This window comes from Mytilus californianus, unplaced genomic scaffold (genome assembly GCF_021869535.1).
Source record: "Mytilus californianus isolate M0D057914Y unplaced genomic scaffold, xbMytCali1.0.p SCAF_6, whole genome shotgun sequence".
NCBI lineage: Eukaryota > Metazoa > Mollusca > Bivalvia > Mytilida > Mytilidae > Mytilus > Mytilus californianus.
Window position 1 is genome coordinate 96,602,092 of NW_026262712.1, and position 22,584 is coordinate 96,624,675.

At 31.8% G+C, this 22,584-nt stretch overlaps 1 protein-coding gene across 3 annotated transcripts in view; it reads left to right on the top strand.

The window, feature by feature from the left end:
* Positions 1 to 22,584, top strand: part of LOC127705325 (uncharacterized) — a 30,281-nt gene that overhangs the window by 2,524 nt on the left and 5,173 nt on the right. The window contains exons 2-11 of one of the 3 annotated variants that reach the window (XM_052209639.1): positions 4,600 to 4,763; positions 6,237 to 6,563; positions 7,077 to 7,091; positions 7,991 to 8,065; positions 14,894 to 15,007; positions 15,863 to 15,964; positions 18,055 to 18,147; positions 19,069 to 19,161; positions 19,804 to 19,875; positions 21,053 to 21,148. In XM_052209639.1, coding sequence (XP_052065599.1) covers positions 4,712 to 4,763; positions 6,237 to 6,563; positions 7,077 to 7,091; positions 7,991 to 8,065; positions 14,894 to 15,007; positions 15,863 to 15,964; positions 18,055 to 18,147; positions 19,069 to 19,161; positions 19,804 to 19,875; positions 21,053 to 21,148 — 1,039 coding nt within the window. In that variant the 5' untranslated portion in view covers positions 4,600 to 4,711. The remainder of the gene's footprint in view (positions 1 to 4,599; positions 4,764 to 6,236; positions 6,564 to 7,076; positions 7,092 to 7,990; positions 8,066 to 14,893; positions 15,008 to 15,862; positions 15,965 to 18,054; positions 18,148 to 19,068; positions 19,162 to 19,803; positions 19,876 to 21,052; positions 21,149 to 22,584) is intronic. The other 2 variants (XM_052209640.1, XM_052209641.1) reach the window with 2 other exon arrangements.

The following is a 22,584-nucleotide window of genomic DNA, read 5'->3' on the forward strand; positions in this document are numbered from 1 at the left end:
AAAAAAAGTAAAATCACAAAAATACTGAACTCCGAGGAAAATTCAAAAAGGAAAGTCCACAATCAAATGGCAAAATAAAAAAAACAAACACATCAAAGGAATGGATAACAACTGTCATATTCCTGACTTGGTACAGACAACGGTATATTGCTGGGTCTTCCAAGTGCTCCACGAAACCTCTTTCTAAATTATTAACATCTATTTTATCAGCAATCAAAGCCGGGCTCCAAAGTTGTTGTGAAACTGCCAATTCTGATGGTGGCGTGAATCAGATGTGGATACTAAAAAATTCCAAAGATCTTTTAGAGTACATACAATCTAAGACTCTCTCATCTTGCAATGGTATTAAAACATTTGACTTTTCTACACTTTACACAAGTATTCCCCATTGCAAACTAAAAGACAAATTGAAAGAGTTGGTATTACTTTGTTTCATTAAAAAGAATGGCGAACGTAGATACAAGTATCTTGTCTTGGGGAGGGATAAATCCTACTTTGTAAAGAATCACTCTGATTCAAACAAAAAATTCTCTGAAACTGATATTATCAAGATGCTTGATTTCTTGATTGACAACATATTTGTTACGTTTGGAGGACGTGTTTTTCAACAGACTGTCGGAATTCCAATGGGAACCAATTGTGCCCGTCTTCTTGCCAACTTGTTTCTTTATTATTATGAGGCTGACTTCATACAGGAACTTCTTAGGAAGAAAGATAAGAAGTTAGCAATATCCTTTAACTTTACGTTCCGCTATATAGATGATGTTCTCTCACTAAATAATACAAAATTTGGTGACTATGTTGAACGAATCTATCCCATCGAACTAGAGATGAAGGATACTACATATATAGTTAAGTCTGCCTCATATATTGACTTACATCTAGAAATTGACAATGAGGGTCGGTTGAAAACAAAACTTTTCGACAAAAGAGATGATTTCAGCTTCCCAATTGTGAACTTTCCATTTCTATGTAGCAACATTCCAGCAGCGCCTGCATACGGAGTATATATCTCCCAATTGATACGATATTCCCGGGCTTGTATTTCCGATCATGATTTCCTTGATAGAAGATTGCTGCTCACAAGGAAGCTATTAAACCAAGAGTTCCCAATGGTGAAGTTGAAATCATCCCTTCGTAAATTGTACGGACGCCATCACGAGTTGGTTGACCGTTGTGGAATAACCGTTTCACAGATGATATCGGATATGTTCCTTGTGTCGTAGCTACAATACCCTTCCCTTTTCACGAATGTGACCTACCTGTCTGTTTGTCGTTTTATTTTTGACCATGGCGTTATCAGTTTGTTTTCGATCTGTGAATTTGACTTTCCCTCTGGTATCTTTCGTCCCTCTTTTACAGACAAATCGGTTCAAATCTTGAAAAGTTATTTTATTACCGCATTAAGACAGAGCTTTATTTTATTTTTAGAAACATAGTCTCTTTGTTTATATCTTTTTTATGACAGTGTCATCACATCGGTATAAAGATTATTTAACCGACCATAAGAGCGTTTGTTTGCTGAACAGAAATCTAATTGATCACTTTACACAATGTCCCTGTTAGATGGCTATCTTATCAGTTATCTTTGAACAATTATCCTGTTTTCGGAGTGACATTCATGTTTGTCCTTATTATCGCGTTTGCATCCACAACATTTAATAGAACAAACGAGTTTCCCGAGTCACATGTATATTGGTTTTTACAGTAAATATTTGTTCTGAAAAGAAACATTTTTATCAAAATTTGATTATTTTCCAAGGACTGACAGACACTTTTTACGATTATGTCATAAAATTGGTAAATTTTAATGTGTAATATATAATGCTTTGACGTTTATCGGATAAGGCGTCGAAATGTTTTGGAGACATCCGTTGTTGTTCCTGGGCTAATTATACTCACTAGATATTGCAGTTTAGCTAATATATCAACTAGATGATTATCTCAATTCAGATTTGAAACAAAAGTGCACAATGTTAGGCCAAATTAACCGGTATATTTCGTTTTGTGTGTTAAGGATGACATGAAGTAGATAACCAGTACTGCTTGAAATCTGCAAAATACATAAGTTGCAATCCCTGTTACTTTCTTTATAATAAGTATGTCAAAAATTATAGTTGCTGCGAATCATACTCCATGGATATATGAGTAAGACTCGAGTGTTTTTATAGTAGCTATTTAGTAATATTTTTATTTCTTTCAATCTTTCAATTTATCTATACTTTCAATTCATATATATTCAAGAATATGATATTGTTTAGATATACATGTATAACGTTTCCAGTTATCAAATGCTTATGCAGTTTCGGAATTCATAATGTTAGTTTGAGTTGTTTATTCTTTATATATTGTTTTCTATATTTTGCTATTGCTAAATTCACATTTATTTGTAAGCACTTTCGTTCCAATTGCTGTGCCTGAGATGTTTTTCCCAATAAATTGGTATAATGTAAAATCCTCTAGTTTATTGAATATTTTGTTATAGGTTTACTAGTTCCATTGGATATTTCCAGTCAAAATAGTATGGCTACCCATCAAAAGTCATGAGTTATTGTTGTGTATAGATTAATCAAATGTAATGACACAAGTACTGCATCTACTCTTTTTAATATCTCATTTGATAGATACTCCACCATGTCTAAATTATCGGAAATAAAGCTTTAAATATGCTTCAAGAACGGTTTAACAGATTGTTTAACAAAACCACTTAGTCAATGCATTTCCATACAAAGACCTGCAATTATAAATCTAAATCTACAAATTACCAACAATACATATAAAAGATAAGTAAAAATGGAAAGATTTAATTTCCATCTATATCTATTTATTTGTTCAGGCTGTTTTTTCGATTTATTTTTTATAACTTTAAGCAATGATAACGTCGATTTTCCTTATTAATAGTCGACATTATATAAAAGATATGTAAAAAATACCAAAGGGACGTTCAAATTCATCAGTAAAAATAAACTGACAACGCCACGCCAAAAAAAGACCAAAAGACAAACAACAGTATACAAGACACAACATAGAAAACTGAAGACTGCGTAATACACACGAACACCTAGAACAACCGGTCGTGATCTCAGGGACTCCGTCGTGTTGCTCATACAAGTACAAACCCGATGATAGGTCTAATTCGGTAGGTCACATTCGAGGAACAGGACATAATTGTGTTTACGACAATTAGAACATGTCAGTCGTAATCTGCACAACAGATATTCCATACTCGTGATGGCGTCCGTTAAATGTACGAAAGGATGATTTTAATTTCAAAACTCTTGGTTTACTTCCTTACCCGTGAGTAACACCCCTCTATTAATGAAGTCCTGATAAGTAATACAATCCCTGAATATCGTATCAACTGGGAGATATATACTCCGTATGCAGGCGGTGCTGGAATGATGCTACTTTGTAATTAAAAGTTCACAATTGAGAAGCTTAAATCATTTCATTTTGTAAAATTTATTTATCAACCGACCTTTATTGTCAAATTTTAAATATCAATGTAAGTCAAGATATAAAAAATATAAAAAAACTAAAATACTGAACTCCGAGGAATATTCAAAACGGAAAGTTCAAAATCAAATTGCAAAATCAAAAGCTCAAAACACATCAATCGAATGGATACCAACTGTCATATTCCTGAATTGGTACAGGCATTTTCTGATGTAGAAAATGATGGATTAAACCTGGTTCTATAGCTAGCTAAACCTCTCATTGGTATAACAGTCGCATATAAAATTCCATAAAATGACTACAATTTGTGAACAAAACAAAAAGACATAATAGGTAAATTGTCAAAAATAGGGGTACAGCAGTTAACATTGTGTTATATAAATTTTAATCACTATAATTACAAACAAACTTGTCAAGAAAGAAATACAAAAAGGCAAACACACAAAGCACATAAGCAAAAACGAAAGACAATAATACAAAAATTTTCGACAACACAATAACATCATGACGGGACGCATAACCACCGAGCCACGTCAAATGGATTTTACCAAAAATACACCAAAAAGCAAAAGCAACAATCCACAAAGACAGATAAAAGAACATTCATTATCTGCTCTTTGGTGTCTCTTTGACATATTCCCCCTTTCAATTCTCAATTTTACTATAACGCACAATTAAGATGATAAACAACGTCATTACCTATGAGGTAAACTCAACTGTATCTGTTGTATCAAATTCGATGGGATGAATGCGTTTAACGTAGTAAACAATGATAGTGGTTTTTTTCTTACATTAGTTGATTATACGGTCATGTTTCTTTCTTGTGTTATTTTCATTGTTGTCCATAAGACAGGGTGAGTTATAGAACCGATACTATAAGTTATCTCAATCAATGCTAAAACAGCAGACCTATATCCATTATTTTTTTCACAAAAAATCTCACGCATAAAACAATGATTGTAAGCTATACGGAAATGTTCAAAACTTAGTATTTTCACGTCAGTTTTTCTATGATAACGGTTTTGGTGTTTAATGGATGAATTTTTTCGCTAGACTTCAAAAATTCTCCAAGGTAAACATTTGTACCTGTTATATGTTTGTCGTAAGTTTTATATCACAAACTATGATATTTGTTACTTTCAGGTTTGAAGGTTTCGAAGATATAAACTGACTGTGTATTCGATTGATTACAGCAAATAAGAAACATTTATAGATGAATGAATATTCGTCGATAATTTGAAAAAAAACTTCTGAAATGTATAACAAGATCACAGCTTTATGTGTGGTATTAATAATCCTGGTAACAGGTAAGGTTGATTGTGTCAAGAGAAGTTTGATATAAAAATCATGAAAATATCTAATCGAAGAAATCAACATGTCTTACATAGTTTTTTAACGTGATAAGCAAAACTGGTCAATAATGTTGAAGGGTAAATGTCTGTCTGACCGTCTGTCTGTCTGTCTGTGTGTATGTTTGTATATGTGTGCTGTATGTTTGTATGTGTGTGTGTGTGTATGTGTGTGTGTGTGTGTGTGGTGTCCAGCGAAAATAATTGATTTACCGAAAATCCAACCAATTTAGTTGTAACAACCTTGCAATAACACATTCAGAGGGAGCTTCACTAAAAAAATCAAGTATTGTCATCATCTTAAATATTGTTATGATAAGAGTCTAAACCTTAGGTAGGTAGGAAAACATTTAATTTGAATATTATAGTTGACAGAACAACTCGAACAATGAAGGTGTATTTATCCAATTATGTACATTTTGTGCATTCGGTCGTTAAGATGTAACTGGCCAGCTTCGTTTAACTTTGATCTTGAAAAATATCAAAATATAACATAACGATGATAGATTATTAAAATTTGTGCAAAGATGGAGGCGTATTTTTCTAATTCGTCATTGCTAATTGAATCACTGTTAAAATTTTAAAGTTAAACAAAAAAAATTCTTTGGATGTTGATAGATCAATTTGTCCCGATTTTAAATCGTCCTAGAATAAACATTCCCCATTCTTTGTAGAAACTTCATTCCTGTCATCATTACCTACATAAACATAAATTAAACAGAGTCTGTAGCATGATATGTATAATTATTTTTTCGAAATCGTTGTTTTCCTTTCTTGAAGTATTTACTTAACAAAAATTGCTTATCTATCTTGTATTTTAATTTGCATAAAAAGTTTGAAATGGATAAACAAAATGAAAGCTCAAACTACTTTTTGTAGAAATTAAAAAAACGTCATCCTTAATAATAAAAAAACATAAATGTGTGAAGTGTGATTTGCCCAAATGACCATCTCAGTTGCGGATTCTTAAACACTAAATCATAGACATAAACTCAATATTAAATTTTACGAAAATTTGGCAGATCATGTATGACATGAATGTATTGTTTAGTGTAAATATAGACATTATTTAAGAAGATAACATTTCAATTGCTAGAGTGTTAAGTTCTTAACAATCAATGGACATCGATTGATTAACTAACTGATTGATTGGTTGATTGATTGATTGATTGATTTAGTGATTGATTGATTGATTGATTGGTATGGAAAAATCCAAAAAAGATTGAATCTTTCTGAAACATAAAATGCATTTAACTTTTATATATCTAGTGAATGCCAAACTGCACAGGTTAGTCTACACTAGTAGTTTTTGATTTGTAAATACAGCCATTTTTGTCCATTTGTTATGATGAACCTTAACGTTGTAACAAAGAATATCTATACATTGAAAAAATCAAATACTATTTCCGTTTTTTTTATTTAATCTTCCAGAGAGCAACCTATGTAGCATCGATATTTGTTTTAATTGGAAAATTACTACCAATGCACTTATTCTAAAGTGTAAAGTACCATCCGTGATTCATCGATTAATGATAATTAATCAGTTTGATAAAATTCTAGCCGATTGTGTCCCACCACCGACCACGGCTCAAAACTGCGCAAGTGATTTCAAGAACGGAAGTATAAGATATGATGCCATGAGTAATGAAACAATATTTACTATGACGGGGACAATCAATCACCACCTAAATGGAAACTGGACATGCCGCCATGGAACAAGTTTAGATATAGCTCAAGTTGAAGTCACAGTCATAATAGGTTTGTACATTTTATCACGAAACTGATTTGCCAGTCACTGGTGATCTCAGGGCTTATCTACTAATATGATGTTACCGTCATAATATATGATTATCAAAACTACAATTATGATGTCCCTTCACTTAATGGTTCAAAGTTCGGTGATTATGTTGAACGCATTAAACTTGAAATATTGGATACCCCCGTCTTTTTTTCTGTAAAAATTACATCTTTTAATTTGTAGTATCATCGAGTTTGTACTCACCATGAGCAACAAGATGGGCCACGTGGGGAGCATGACCATTTTGTACTGTTTAGTTTACACACTTCATTTAAGTTTTGGAAGTATCTACACTACTACAATAATTCCAATCAAAGAATCCAACTTTATATATAACTAATATAGGACAACGGTGGTGATTAAAACTACACCATTCCAGGCCATTATGTTTTCAACATAATTAATATAACCAATAATTAGTTCCTGGTCGAATCCGTTACCGATACCAATAATGTATGTCTTCTTTATTGCAGCACCCATGTCACAAGGTATATATAATAACAGTCCTCAATTTTTATACTACTTAATTAAAAATAAAAAGATAAATATTATCTTAAAAATAAACAGAATTTGTAAAAACGTAAGTGCAAGTGAATTATTTACATAATGCATATATATATATTTCCGGTTTAACCCTGACATATGTCACAGGGAGTTTCAGGTTGTAGTAAGAAACCCAGGACAGGTTCTAACAGAAAGATTTTGAAAATATTGAAAACCGTACACCTTATAATCAGCATGAATGTATTTGATGACAATATGAATACTTAAAATTCAGGCTATAGTCATAGGTCCTTTAATTGAGTCACGGACCTGCAATGTCGCGGATGTGTTCTGGTGAATAATTATGTAAGTACGTATCACAATTTGTTTATATGAGGGTCCTGAATAGACTAATTTGACATTTAGTTAGGGACTTTCCGTTTTGAATTTTCCTCGAATTTCGGTATATTTTGTTATTATACATTTCCTTTTATTTCCCGCGCGCAAATTTGTATATCTAATTACCAAAAAGAATAATAACAGTAATACAATGAAAACAATCATCAAATGTTTGAGCATACGATGGGTCGATGCTTCAACTCACTTGTGACATGTCTTCGTGGTCTTAAATCGTTAGATACCAGTATAGTCGTATGGTATGTATTTTTAGCGATTGTGTCTTATTCTCTAATATTAAGTTTTGACGATGTGGATTGACATGGCGGTCATATTTAATGCATTCATAGCATTAATCGCTTTTTGCATGGCGGTCGATGCATGCATATTAAGGGACGCTTATCCATATCGACGCACCAAGTCATCATGTATATATTATTGATGTGCAATTTACTGTTTCTTATATTTTTGTATTTTCACTATTCAGTAGAGCGGGGTTTTTTTTCAGAAAAATTAAAAGAATTGAATCAAGGAGACTTAGTCAATAACAAAACAAGAAAAGGCACACAAATAAAGTCTTGTGGTAATGTATCTATTACTTATATATTATAGTTAGGTAAAAAGCAACACGTAAATCGTCACATTACACACTTCATTACTGTCAAAATGGCCCGGGGTCTTTCGAAATATATATGTATTTTTAAATATATATCTTCGAATCAAAGAGTAGTATGAATGATTCAGTTTCGTGGTCTTGTAACACTTGGATTTTAGAGACAATTGAACATACAGTACTTGCATTCGAAGGTTTTACTGTTTAGGCCACGCTTTAGTCTTAGCGAATCAACCAAAGATTAGACAATAATCGGTGACCGATGAGTTACATGTACTAAGAAACTTATGTCGACCTTAAATGGGTTCGATTCTCCCTCTTTTCATTTAGCCCCACACGTATTCAAATACTTTCGATTGAGCGTTATTGCTGTAGGTATTTTTTAATATAGAAATATTGAAATTGTGAAATTAACTTTTATCGGTCCTTCTGATTTAAAACTAAGAGTGATTGACTGGTTGATGATTAACACCACTTTCAACATTATCTTGCTATTTCTTGGTGGTCAGTTTATACTTGTAGAGGAAACCGGAGTGCCTGGTAAGAACCACCGAACTTCGTTAGAAAAAATGACAGTACTAGTCAATTAGTATTGCAGTCGAGTGCACCTGGATTCGAACTCACAATCTCAGTCTTGACTGGCTAGTGATACAGTAGTTTGACCACTTAAATTGCTTAGATCATTCAGCCACCAAGGCCCCTAAAAACAAACAAATACGTAATTTTTCTACCTACACTCCTAAATATGGTATGATAAATGAGTAAACAACCGTAAGTGGCGTGGATTCCTCAAAACAATGCAGTTTTTGTATTGAAATGTTCATATTTAGTCTTTTTTTTATCAAACGTCCCAACGACAAATTGAACATTCATTTTTCAAAATAAATAAGTCTTAACACGGTCGAACACTTGATAGACAAATCAGATCAATGGTAGGTGAAAGGTAAAGTCAGTCAAGAAATAGACTAAGATGCATGCAAAGAATAAAGCTGACATCCATCAAAAGGGCAATACATAGAAGAAAATAAACAGATTATATTTATCTAAAAACGATAATCTTATTAGTTACAACAATCGTCATGAAAGAAGGAGGGCGTTAATAGCTTACTGTACAGTGTATTCCTTTATTGTAGTTAGTTATAAACATATTTATTGCCCCTTTCCAGCGTACTGTTTTTCGTTTGATACTGGGCGACCAAAGTAACTTCTTGTTTTTGAAACGAAAATTGACGAATGAACTAGACATTCGCCAGACTGCATGTAAAAAATGTCAAGACAATGCATTTCAAAGTTGATACGAAAAACATGAGCCTGGAAACCTGAATAATTGATGAATGAGCGTTATTAAGTGCTGGTTGAATGGACTATGTAACTATATAAATTCATTAATAAAAATAATAAAGGAACACACGATGATCAATAAATGAATTAAAATTCAAGTTTATGTATGAGATATTGTTTGTTTGAGAATCATCAAATGTGTTGAATTAGCTTATCGTGTGATTACTTTCTAGATTGCTAATATTAATAAACTCGTCCCAGTACCTGTGTATGAGGACAGTTCATCCAAATACATATTCACAATTGTCGGTTGGGAAAATGATACGGTTTATTCTTTGCGCGTTGACATAGAGATGTCTTGATGCATAAATTAAAACGATATGATTTGACTTTACTGTTTTGGATATTCATGATATTATATGTATGGTTCAAATTTGGTAACATGAATACTAGCATTTAATCTCTACAGAATTTGTCGTTGTTGTATAAATTAAACAAAAAACAAAACGCTTGTTTCGATATGAAATTTTTAAATTTCGAAACTGAATAATTTTTAAATTGGTTCATTTCAATTACTTGAGAGCTCCTGTTTTGGTAAAACGCTTCCTTTAAATTTATCAAAGTTTTTTTACGTCCAGTAGCAATTATTAAGCATATTCAGTTCGCATAAAAATCAAGTCTAACATTTGATTCATAAGTCACATTAGTGAGGTTGATGGTTCAACCGAAATGAAAGGTTAAACGTTAAACTGACAGGTACAAAGTGGAAAACGGACCCGTTCGAATGATACTGAAAATATTCAATTATAAGTTATTTAATCTACTTTCACTGCATGTGGACAAATTTAAACTATATTATTTAAATATTTATATTTTATTCAAAAAAATTCTCTGTGTTGCAGCATTTAGAAGTCTTGCATCAACAGCTATAGTTTTCTTAAATTATTATTATGTATTTGTCATTAATTCATTATAATGAATATAGGATTCGGAGGTGCGATGGTACTCCGAACCGCGATGGTCACGCTGAAGTGCGATGGTTAACACTCTGAAGTGCGATGGTCACATTGTGACGTTAACTTGTTGATAGCTACGCTGAAGTGCGTTGGTTAACACGCTGAAGTGCGTTGGTTAACACGCTGAAGTGCGTTGGTTACCACGCTGAAGTTCGATGGTCACATTTTTACGATAAATTGTTAACAAATACGCTGAAGTGCGACGGTTGCTACGCTGAAGTGCAATGGTATGCCTGTAACATATCAATATTTTTTTATATAGATTAGACCGTTGGTTTTCACGTTTAAATTGTTTTACACAAGTCATTTTTGGGGCCCTTTATAGCTTGCTGTTCGGTATGAGCATAGGCTCTGTGTTGAAGACCGTACTTTGACCTATAATGGTTTACTCTTACAAATTGTGACTTGGATGGAGAGTTGTCTCATTGGCACTCATACCACATTTTCTTATATCTATGAACTACTTAAAAAAAAATAACATTATTAAGATTTAAGCAATGTGGCTATAAGTAGGTAAACAAAAAATAAGACAATTACGATGTAAGTGCATAGCTTCATGCAAAATGTTATGAATGAATATTTAATACAGCAAATTTGACGAATTGAATATTTTGATAAACAATTGATTTTATTGTTCTCAAGGTCTTTCAATGTGTACACTCTTCCTTTGGAATCATCCATCTGAATGTCCATTACTATCCCTTTCCTCCAATACCCTGACAAAAATACATTTATTCCTGCGCTTAGTGCTGAATTCGGTCTAAAATCTATTGTGTCATTTACATTTACATTTGGATTAAACGTTTGCATGTCCATGACTTGGGCCTTTCTAGGAAACAACTCAACAGGATACAATTCCCTTTCCCATGTGTCTCTGTTCTGTTAAAAAAAAATATGTAACGGTACATGTATTAGTTTCAGTTTATTTTTAAAATATCTTGCAATTAAGTACTTAAAACAAATGATATTTTACTTGACATTTTAACAACATATCTATTTTTGCAATTATGTTTTCATCTTTTTATATCGTTCAAGCCTTTTTTACTTATTAATTTCTCTTAAAAATGTGTATTGTTTTGTTGTATTTATTATATGGTGCTATATTCTAAATAGAATTAAAAAAAATGAAAATCAAAGTTACAACAAGCCAACCAGTCTACCAATATATGTAGGTCTTTTACTCAGCTAGATTATTATGCATTCGAATCTTTTTATTATAATTTATGTAATTTTTGCATTTTGTGTGTAAACATTTTATGTATGCTTTTACTGAATAACTACATTGTATGTATTGTACACTATGTGAAACTCATTTTATGTTGTTACCTTTTTGAACAGACTTAAAATAATACCGTATTTTATAAATTTACCTCAGTGAAAATATTGGAATCAGAATATCTCCGTTTGTTTGTAGCCAAGCCAGTAGGAAAACATGCATAGTTCTATAATTTTGATAAAGTTTTATTGGTATATAATAGATATAAAAATAAGAAAACAAAATGTACAATATTACATATGTAATTATATCCGTGTGACGGATGCATCTTCTTGAGGTCCATTTGCCATCTGTTGTTGGGGTATGTTGCTGATATTGGTTTTCTTGTTCTGTGAGTTTTTGGCAAATCAACTGCTGAAAGACACTGCTGGTATTTAACGTTCAGCTTAAAAAGCAAACGAACATTTTCCAGAACTACTGGGAAAAAAGACTTTCTCAGGGTTTCGTACACTGTGTGACTTTTCCTATGATCAGTTTTGTGATTTTTTCTGCATGTTCGTCTTTTGACAGGACCTTTCTTTGAAACTCTGTTACAGTTGTACTTCTATGAAATATACTATTGAACTCCTTGTCATATAAAAAATTAGCAGCATATTTTCTAATACTTGTTTCTCCCATCTGAAGTCCAAGTGCATCTTTTATTCTTATTGCTCCTTACGATTTGTTGTTAAATTTTACCTTGCATATTGCCAAAACCTCATCCTGAACTGCCCAAAACTGTTCCGGACTTGGATCATTTGTAACCTTTTTTCGTTCGTTTGTTATAACAAAGCCTTCGTCAACAAACTCTTCTTTTCCTTCATGCAATTTCATATTGTTTTTAAGAAACGTTGTTTTCCAAAACGTCATAATATTCAAACGTCATGGTAACTTGTTATAACGAGCGAATATGTAAGCTACGTTAACGCAAACTTTTGTAATTTTTAGGAATACTAGTAGCTATATTTTAGCATTTAAAATTGTTTTTTTACCCAAATTTTAATTTTAGTTTGAATTAATGCATTTATGCATTATTGTTTTCTAAATTTTATTCATCCTGCTTCTAATTATCCTAACATATATGTTCCAACATGACCATCGCAATTCAGCGAATGAACCATCGCACTTCGGCGTGGACCATCGCACTTCAGCGTCCCCATCGCACCTCCGAGTCCTACATATTATCTAACGAAAATCGATAACGTTTCGAATTCGAATGGACAGACGATAGATATATCTATCGGGGTTGCTTTTCTGCTTGAGTGATTTACCTAACAAGGAGGCGGACACTTTGAAGTTGAAAAACAAATTAACATCAGTTTGAATTAGTTTAACGGGGGCGTGGCTTATTGGTTTGACGGAGGTTAACCTTATCTTAAAATAACTTGAATGGTCGCAAAGGAATATATTGGACTGTTATTAAAATAGTTTAAAACGGATTGAATAAGATAGCAAACCGTTTTTCATTTTTGTTAATCTTATTCAATATTCCAGTAATCTTTTTTAAAGAGGGTTAATTCCTATTTGGCCAATCAATCTAAATTCTGGTTACTAGTGTATTCACTATCTTATTATTTGCCACTGGACATTGAGAGAATAATTCAATAAAAAGGAAGTTGGTGAACTATAAATCAGAAAGTGCACCACGCAGTCATGCTCACATGAAGCTTAATACAAATTTTTCAGGGAGCTGAAATATTCAAATTAATGTTTTTGTATATTTCATATTAAAACCAAATCGATATATTTTTATTTCAATTTACTTTGCGTTTGAGTTTATACCTATCTATGTAAAAACAAATACTAACTATTGCTATATTCTGATATAAAAAAGAGAAAATATCGTTGATTACAATAGTACAAGTATTTATTACAGACTGTATATTATATAGGCCGCTCAATGCAACTGATTGATTAATTGTTCTCTCAATGTCCAGTGACAAACATTCAGATAGAGAATACTTAAACAATATAAATCAAATACGTTTGCATATTTCGAAGTTGGTCGCCCAGTATTAAACGGAAACCGTACGCTGGAAAAGGGCATTGAGTATATTTATAACTAACTTCAATAAAGGACAGTACTGTAAAATAAGTTATTAACGCCCTCCTTCTTTCAGGAAGATTGTTATGACTAATAAATTTATCCTATTTAGATAGAGAGAATCTGTTTTTTTTTTCTATTTATTACCCTTTTGATGTCAGCTTTATTCTTTATATGCACCTTAGTTTGTTTCTTGACTGACTTTACCTTTCACCTTCCATTGATCTGATTTGTCTATCAGGTGTTCGACCATGTTAAGACTTATTTGTTTTGAAAAAGGAATGTTCAATTTGTCGTTGGGACTTTTGATAAAAACAAAAAATTGATATGAATATTTCAATACAAAAACTCTGCATTTGAACTCTTTTTTTTATGGAATCCACACCACTTACGGTTGTTTTCTCATTTATCAAACAATATATAGGGATTTCATGTGTAAATACATATCTCCAGATGACGAATAAGTTGTAGGAATAAAAAAGACGTAATAGTTTGTTTTTAGGGGCATCGGTTGCCGAGTGTTCTGAGTGGTCCAACTACTGTATCACTAGCCATTCAACAGTGAGGTTGTGAGTTCGAATCCCGCACGTGGCAGGTGCACTCGACTTTGATCTTAATTGACTAGGATTATCAGTTTTCCTACCGAAAGTCGATGGTTCTCACCGGACACTCCAGCTTCCTCCATCAATACAAACTGACTGCCACGAAATAGTACAGTAATGTAGAAAATGGCGTTAAACTCCAATCAATCAATCAATGTTTTTATGGTGATTATGATTTTTGACATTTTTACCTGTTACTTCTGCTTGTTTTGTTCACACATTTTTTCAAAATAAAGAAAAGTTTATGCAAATGTCGTACAAGTGAGAGGTTCAGCTAGCTATAAAACCAGGTTTAATGCACCATTTTTTTTCATAAGAAAATGCCTGTACCAAGTCAGGAACATGACATGACAGTTGTTTTTAATTCTTTTGGTGTGTTTATTATTTGTTATTTGATAAGGGACTTTCCGTTTTGAATTTTGCTAGGAATTAGGTATTTTAATTTACTTTGATTTACAACATAGTCTTTTTTTTATTGAGATATCGTCAAGTTCACAATTACATCATATATATTATTCCCATTTGTAATCAAACATATTGGTTTGTAAACGGGGTCTTTGGAGTCTTGTTCTTTTAAATTATTGTAAATATTATTTGCAGATAGAGGATGCATCACGCTTCTGTTTAGTTGGACATTTGGTAGTTTTATTCTCTCACTGGTGATTTGTCTGACATTATATTCAGTTATAAATTTCAGAGATCAATCATTAGCAGGTAAGTTACAGAAAAACCAATTGCCATATCTGGATTGATAGGAAAGCAAATACTATAAGTTATGTCATACAATTACATTTCTTATCGGCTTGTAACCGTTGATGTTTAAAACAGGAGTTATAATGCTAATGCACATTTAGTGTTACAAACAAAAATGAACAACGACTAACAAACAAAGCAAACATAAACAAAACAAAAAGATCAAATTAACGGACAAAAACAAAATTCAGATTTTAGTACTTAGGCATCATGTAAGAAATGATATCGTAAAATATAAAACTTTTTTGGTGTTTAGTATAGCTCTATGCTAGCTATATGGGAACAGACTTTGTTTAACACTAAGGAACATATGAAAATGTGTTAAGTTGTTGACATTTTAATTGAATGATAAGGATAAACAAAATATCAGTTTGTCAACGTATCTTACCAATATGAAACATAACTGATAATATATTACATATGGTTTGATTTTTCTTGTTTCTCAATGGTTTATTTGATCACGATTTTTCCACTTTATTTTATTTTCTCACTATTTTGACATATTCACTCTACGTTACTATTTTATAAATGATATTAACTCCATGTTACTAAAGATAGTAACATCCAGTCAATACCATTTCCAAAAATAATAACATCATGTCAATGTTACTTTTAAACTTACACTTTTTACATCAGTTTGGTGGTTAAGTACCATTTGATACTTTGAATTATACATGAAAAAACAACTATGTACACATGTTCTAATATACTAAATGCTAAAATACATAATATGGCATAACATTTGACAGAAAAAATAACGTAGAAAAGAATATTTTGGTTGTTTGTCATGTGATTATTAGAGAAATCTTGTTTTAGAGGTGGTTGCATCACAGACATACAGGATACTCAATTGCATTACTGCAAAATGTACATGTGGCTTTACATGTATTCAGCGTAAAAAACCAAGGTCAATTTTTGGTAAGTAAAATATCAAAATTTTATATAGTGAGACTTATACCTCTGACTTCATTTGCTTGACAGAAAAAGATATATAACCATTTACCAATACAGAAGATAATAGACATGAGTAGATATGACAAATATGACAAAACACGTCAATGGTAATAATTTACTTGCCTTCACCATTTGGTAAACTTAAAAGTAAATTCTTAAACATCAGATCGTTTTTCTTACTAACAATAAACATATTATTTTATTTCAAAAAAGTAGTCAGCTCGTTTTATTATTATATACAAGCATTAAACAACCAGACTTAAGCTGGCAGCCACTTTTAGCAGGCAATCAAGATAGCAGCCATGTTTGCCAGCAGCAAATTTTAATGATATGTTTAAAAATAAAAAATTAAACTATATAAGACTAAAACGTTCGAAACATATCAAATTCTTAGTAAAATATAATAGCACCTTCTTTGACAGCGGAATTCGAAATTTTCACGGCTTGTCGTGATTCTAAAAAGATGATAAGCCGTTTTATATAACAATGACGATAGCAGCCACTTATTTTTTTGGAGGACACTTTGAGTAATAAAATAAATGTACAATTTAAAATTGCACTTTCCGTTCTTTTTTTTTCATGTTTTTATTCTTAATGATTATCAGGCACAGAAATAATTTAGGAATAGAAAAATAACAAAAATCAAAGTCTAACTACCATTGTTAATAATAAATTTAAGTAAATTGTGAGGAATCGTTTTATATATATTTCCTAGGTCAATATTTGATATGAGGTATCTCTGATTCAGAACTTTGCAGTAGGGACTTGTCGAGGAATTCAAATGAGTGGTTGGTATGGAAAATATGTTAAGGGGCAACTTCGAACACTGTGATGGTCAGACGGACCCGAATCACAGACAAATTTGTAATGGCGAAAAGCCTCGGTAAACACAATCAAAATGATCCCTACGGCAAAGTTTCAAATTAGACCTAGCTCATTTTAAAGGGGTTGACCGCAGCTATTCACCACTGAAATATTGTTCTGGGATCCGAACCCGTCTGGCCATCACATGTGTTCAAATATGCCCATTAACGTAATTTCCATACCAACCACACATTCGGTACTCCTCGTGCATATCCCTACGACAAAGTTCCGAACCAGACCCAGCTCATTTCAAATATATTGACCCAGACTATTCTCCACTTAAATGTTTTGGGGGATCCGGGTCCGTCTGGCCACCACAGGGGTTCGAAGTTGCCCATTAATGACTTTTAATATCAACCACACATTCTTTTGGTACCAAAACCAAAACTAGCTCATTTCGAAGGTGTTTACTGAGGCTATTCGCCACTTAAACATTTTTTTGGGATCCAGGCCCGTCTGTCCATTACTTGTGTTCAAAGTTACCCTACATCAGCGTTACAAACCAGAACTACCTAATTTCAAATATTGACCTAGGCTATTCTCCACTTACATATTTTCTGGTACCCGAGCCCGTCGGGCCACCACAGTTTGTTTATGTCAATGTTTTGTATAGGCACATTTGAAAAGGAAAATTTCAGTTTTAGATTAATAAATTGGTAATGTTTTAGAACGAAACTGAGTCGTACACATTTACAAATCGGTCCTTTCATTTTCGACATGATGAATTATTTTTCGTTTAATGCATAGAAATACAAAGATCGAGGTGTAAACACTGGCTATGTTTGCAATCTCCGTGTAAACAACTTTCTTTACTTACGTTTCTTTTGGTACAATTGGCACAATTTAATGAGACGTTTTAAAATACATTCGAAGTAATGTTTAGTCTTTTTATCATTTTGTCGTGCATTTGTACGTATTTCTTCATCAATCTCGAACGGTTGTAGAAACACCTCACAATCGAAAACTTATTTGAGACAAGAACACATATAATATCGTGATGATCATAGTTGTGAAGAGTTTGTTTGCAAATACTTTTTTAACAAAATATTCAAAATGCAATTGGATAAAAACTTTTTTTCATTTTTTATGATGGTTTTGTGCTTCATAACTTCACAGAGGTGTAAGTCGAATATATGAATTTTGGTTAATGAATATCAGTATTGAATATATTATCTTCTATCTTGTTTCAGTTCTGCAGAATATCTTGATTGTAATACTTGTTTCGATAGTTTTCATCCTAGCGGGTATTGTTGGACATCTGACAGAGAACGATTGTACGATACGTAAGATAATTATTATAAAAATTGTTTTAAATGGAACAATGTATTGCATCGAAAAATGCTTTTTACAAGGGGGAGCAATCGTGAGTTGAGTTGCTTTTGAAGTTCAAATTGCGAGGGTGTGTTGATACAAATTCATGAACATAAAGTCTTAAAGTTAAATCAAGCTTATCTGTGCTTAGAGCTGGGCACCTGTATATTGTTGATGACTACATACGGTGGCCTTCAATTGTGTTTTTTTATTTGTTAGGTTTTTTGCTGTCTCGTATACGTATACGTCAGGTATAAGATTTTGATAAATAAAAATAAATTGACAATTAAAAAAATGAAGCAACTTGGTAATGCCAGTTACAGATTACTGTTTGTTTGAATCAGAGTTTTGTTTTACTTAAAGTATACTTTACCTTTTCCTTAAACAAGATAATTATATCTACTTGGCCATTTCTTTTTGAAAAACATAATTGGATTAATTCTTATATAAACAATGAGGAATAAATGTGTCAAGGTTTAACTTTTTTTCATTATTGTACACCGATGAGAAACGCCTGGGACTGATTGTTTAACCACATACTGTATTTGACATCAGCTTAATATAAACAAAATATGAGGAAATTCGGATTAAGATTGTCAGTTAAAAGAAATTAAAGTTTCTGGTACGATTGTTTATGCATAAATTTATAAAGAGTATTACTGTTATCAAAAAGTAGTTCACTTTCATGTATCGTTATTTTTATATCATTATCTTCCAATCGTGTGAGTATATTTACAAACTCCATATTTCCCCAAATTAATTAAGCAACTACAATAAGGTGTATATCAATATTTAACGTTTTTGTGGGAACGACAATTAACCAAAGGAAATACATTGTTGCTGAAATAATATGTAATATATATATGTAACTATCAATAATCTCCTTTTTACAGAAACAGTGCCAACCGTGGTATTAACAGTGGTATTCACAGTGCTTGGTATTGCCGGTGGTTTTTTTAGCAGCCTTCTTATTAATAAAAACGAAGGTATTTGAAGAATTATTTTCGTTGTTATGTTATGTTAAATGGTTTCGTGACAAAAGAGGCTTAATGAGGAAATCTAAAACAAAAAATAACCGTAACAAAAAATAATAATAATGAACAAATTACTATTTAAATGGTTTATGAAAAGACATGATATACAATTTTAAAAATGTATCTCAAAAACAGAGAAGAAACCAAAGAGAAACATCAATCACAAGTGAAAAAAGCCAGACCACACCAATGCCAAAATGAGGACAAAACATTAAAAGACAGATTACAATTAAAAAAAAATCTTTGCTTGATTAAGTGTCCAAACATTAAAAAGTGAAGACCAACGTTGGTTTGTAAAATCCCAGTTTATTTGTAAATACGATTTGACATTAATTTTGAGAGGCATGAAATATTTTTGCAATTTGATTTGAAAGTATGCAGCTAGTTTTCAATAGTAAATTCATATATGAATGCCTTATGTTACACTAACACAAAATGAATATTTATTGTCAAATTTTTTGTTGTGTTATTTTGATGTTATTTTTTTAACATTCACAGTAAAGTGATTATTATATTAAAATTTAGGTACCATTTTCTTCTTTTAAAATAAATACAAGTATAAATGTAATATTGTTCCGGTTATGGAAAATACAGGTACACAAAACCAGATATCAACCGTGTCAGAAAATAATCAGCCACCAGGAGCAAATGTTGATGTTGACATAGGTAATTTTTAGTCTGTGCGTAACATTTATATAAATGGGGGAAACAAAGGAATATTTTAAACAAAGCCAGCCATCCCTTTGAAAATATAACTGAAAAAAATAAAGGTAATTTGGATTAAGTAATATTCGGGGAGGATGGACCTTATTAATTATAAGGGTGGTAATTACTTTTTCATCTGAAAATGTTTATAACAATGGTTCGATGTCTGTTTCTGTTGAGGTAACACTTCTTTAAAACCAAATAAACAATCAAATACATTATTAACGGCATATTATTATTATTGGAACATATTTTTATATAGATTAGACCGTTGGTTTTCCCGTTTGAATAGTTTTACACTAGTAATTTTTTTGGGGCCCTTTATAGCTTACTGTTCGGTGTGAGCCATGGCTCCGTGTTGAAGACCGTACTGTGACCTATAATGGTTTACTTTTATAAATTTTGACTTGGATGGAGAGTTGTCTCATTGGCACTCATACCACATCTTCTTATATCTATTATGACCGAACAGTCACGTTTTGTATGTAGCATATGGCGTTTTGATTCAACCAGAGATTGGATGACCGAGAAGTTAGCATCTAAAGGTTACTTTACTGTCTTCAACAATGAGGAAAATCTATATACCATAGCAAGCAATAAAAAGCTTCAACATGACAAATGTAAAACAATTCAAAGGAAAAATAACTAAAGCCCTGATATGTGTACTTTAGATTACGTTTCGGCCTTCAACAATAATCAAAATTTTACAGTATACTCTAACATAGCTTTAAAAGACAATGGCATGAAAATTCGCAATAGAAAACCAACGTTGGTTTGTAAAATCCAACTTTTCCTGTAACTTCTGTTCAACATAAATTCCGACAAGTATTTGATTTGATAAATTTAATAATTTGCACTTACTTTGGCTTTATGTAGGTTTTTTTCAATGTTGAATTCATATATGTAGGTTTTGTTTACAGAATCACACAATAAAAATAACTCTGCCGTTTTGAGTTTATTTTTCTTTATATTTTGCTGGTTTTTCCAGCAATTTGATTTTTCAGAAGTCAGATGTAGGATATTCTAGCTAATAACTAATTGCCAAAAACTTTTTTTATGTTATTCCTACTATAATATGAATAAAAAATTAAATATTCATTTTCTTCTCTCAAGTCATATGTTATTTATTATTGTATAGAAAACACAGGTATACGAGAACAGGTACAAACCAGGTCAGAAGATAATCAGCAACAAATAGCAATTGTCGAAGCAGAACAAAACGACCCTGTACAAGGTAATTTTTCGTCTGAGGATAATTTTCATAAAAAAGAAAAATACAAACCCTAATTATACAAAGCCTTTCCCTAAATAACTTAACTGAAACAAAATTATAAGCAAAACATTGAATCAACAAATATTTCCAGGGAGTGGCATTTTAAGGATGTTTATCTCTATCAGATTCTAAATTAATATTTCTAAACGAAAACATAATACTACAATTTGCTTATGGAAATGGGTAGAGTTTTTTCTGTTGAAGTATATAAAATTTTGACATCATAATAGCAAATGTATGACACCACAAAGGGAAAGTGATTGTTGAATGACGTCAATAGTTAAGTGTCGCGGATTATGAGGTGAAGTGACGCACATTCCGAATAAGATACATGTAACTATAAGGTCAATGGTTTAAATATTGACAACAAATAATTTCAAGGCACAAAATCTAACTTATTTGTTTATTTAAAAAAAAAATATATACCGAAAACAATAAAGAATTAAACATTGTGACTTTCTTTAGTTACGAACTGGTAGAATGTGAAATTTAACCCTTCAAAATAGTTGTCAACGCCCAATGCAAATTATACTTCTAAACGAAATGCATTAGAGGGGGCACGGTAGTATTTCCTGACCCATAAGGGATAATGATAGCCTATTTAGAATTTTCAACACTTTCTAACACTGCCAAAAATTCTACTTAAACAGTTAACTGAAGTACTTTCCTTATACTATTCAGAAATGAATTGGAATATGTATCATGACGGTTTACTTTTTTTGATATCTTTAAAAACCTAAGGCCACTAGTGCTTTTAGGTCTTTTATCATGTTGTGAATACAAAATTTAAAAAAATTCTCAAAGTTCATTTTCACCTGTATGTAAAATTATTTCATATTTTTCTACACCTGATCCATCCCTCAGTTTGGGAAAGTATGTTCAGTTGATACTGTATTTTTTGTCCAATCGCACTGTTCAGATACATTGACTTAAGTAGGGTACACAAAAGAGCAACCTAAGTTCTGGAATGCAAATACTACAGCGCTACCTTAACCAAGACCTTACAAACTTGAAATCAGTCATGACACCTATGATGCATAGACTGCTGACTAGGAAACAAATTACAATAAAGAATACTAGTGTCCACTTATTTCTTGCCCAAAAAAAGTTAAAAAGTATACCCCTACCCCAGCTGGCAGATTTTCACTTTTTTTTTATCTGAACATTTTTACTTAACGAGTGAACAAAAAACAAATATATGTTGTTTCAAATCAACACAGAAGTAAACCATGGTGATTCAGGATGAATTATTGGATTGACAACTATATTTATAGTTAATCTAACTGAACGAAACAGTTTAAGCACCAAATCATGAATAATGTTAGTAAAGTCCATTCCACATTTTACAGCATGCCTTACATTCCTTCAAGCATTTCCAGATTATGAAGGCAATATAA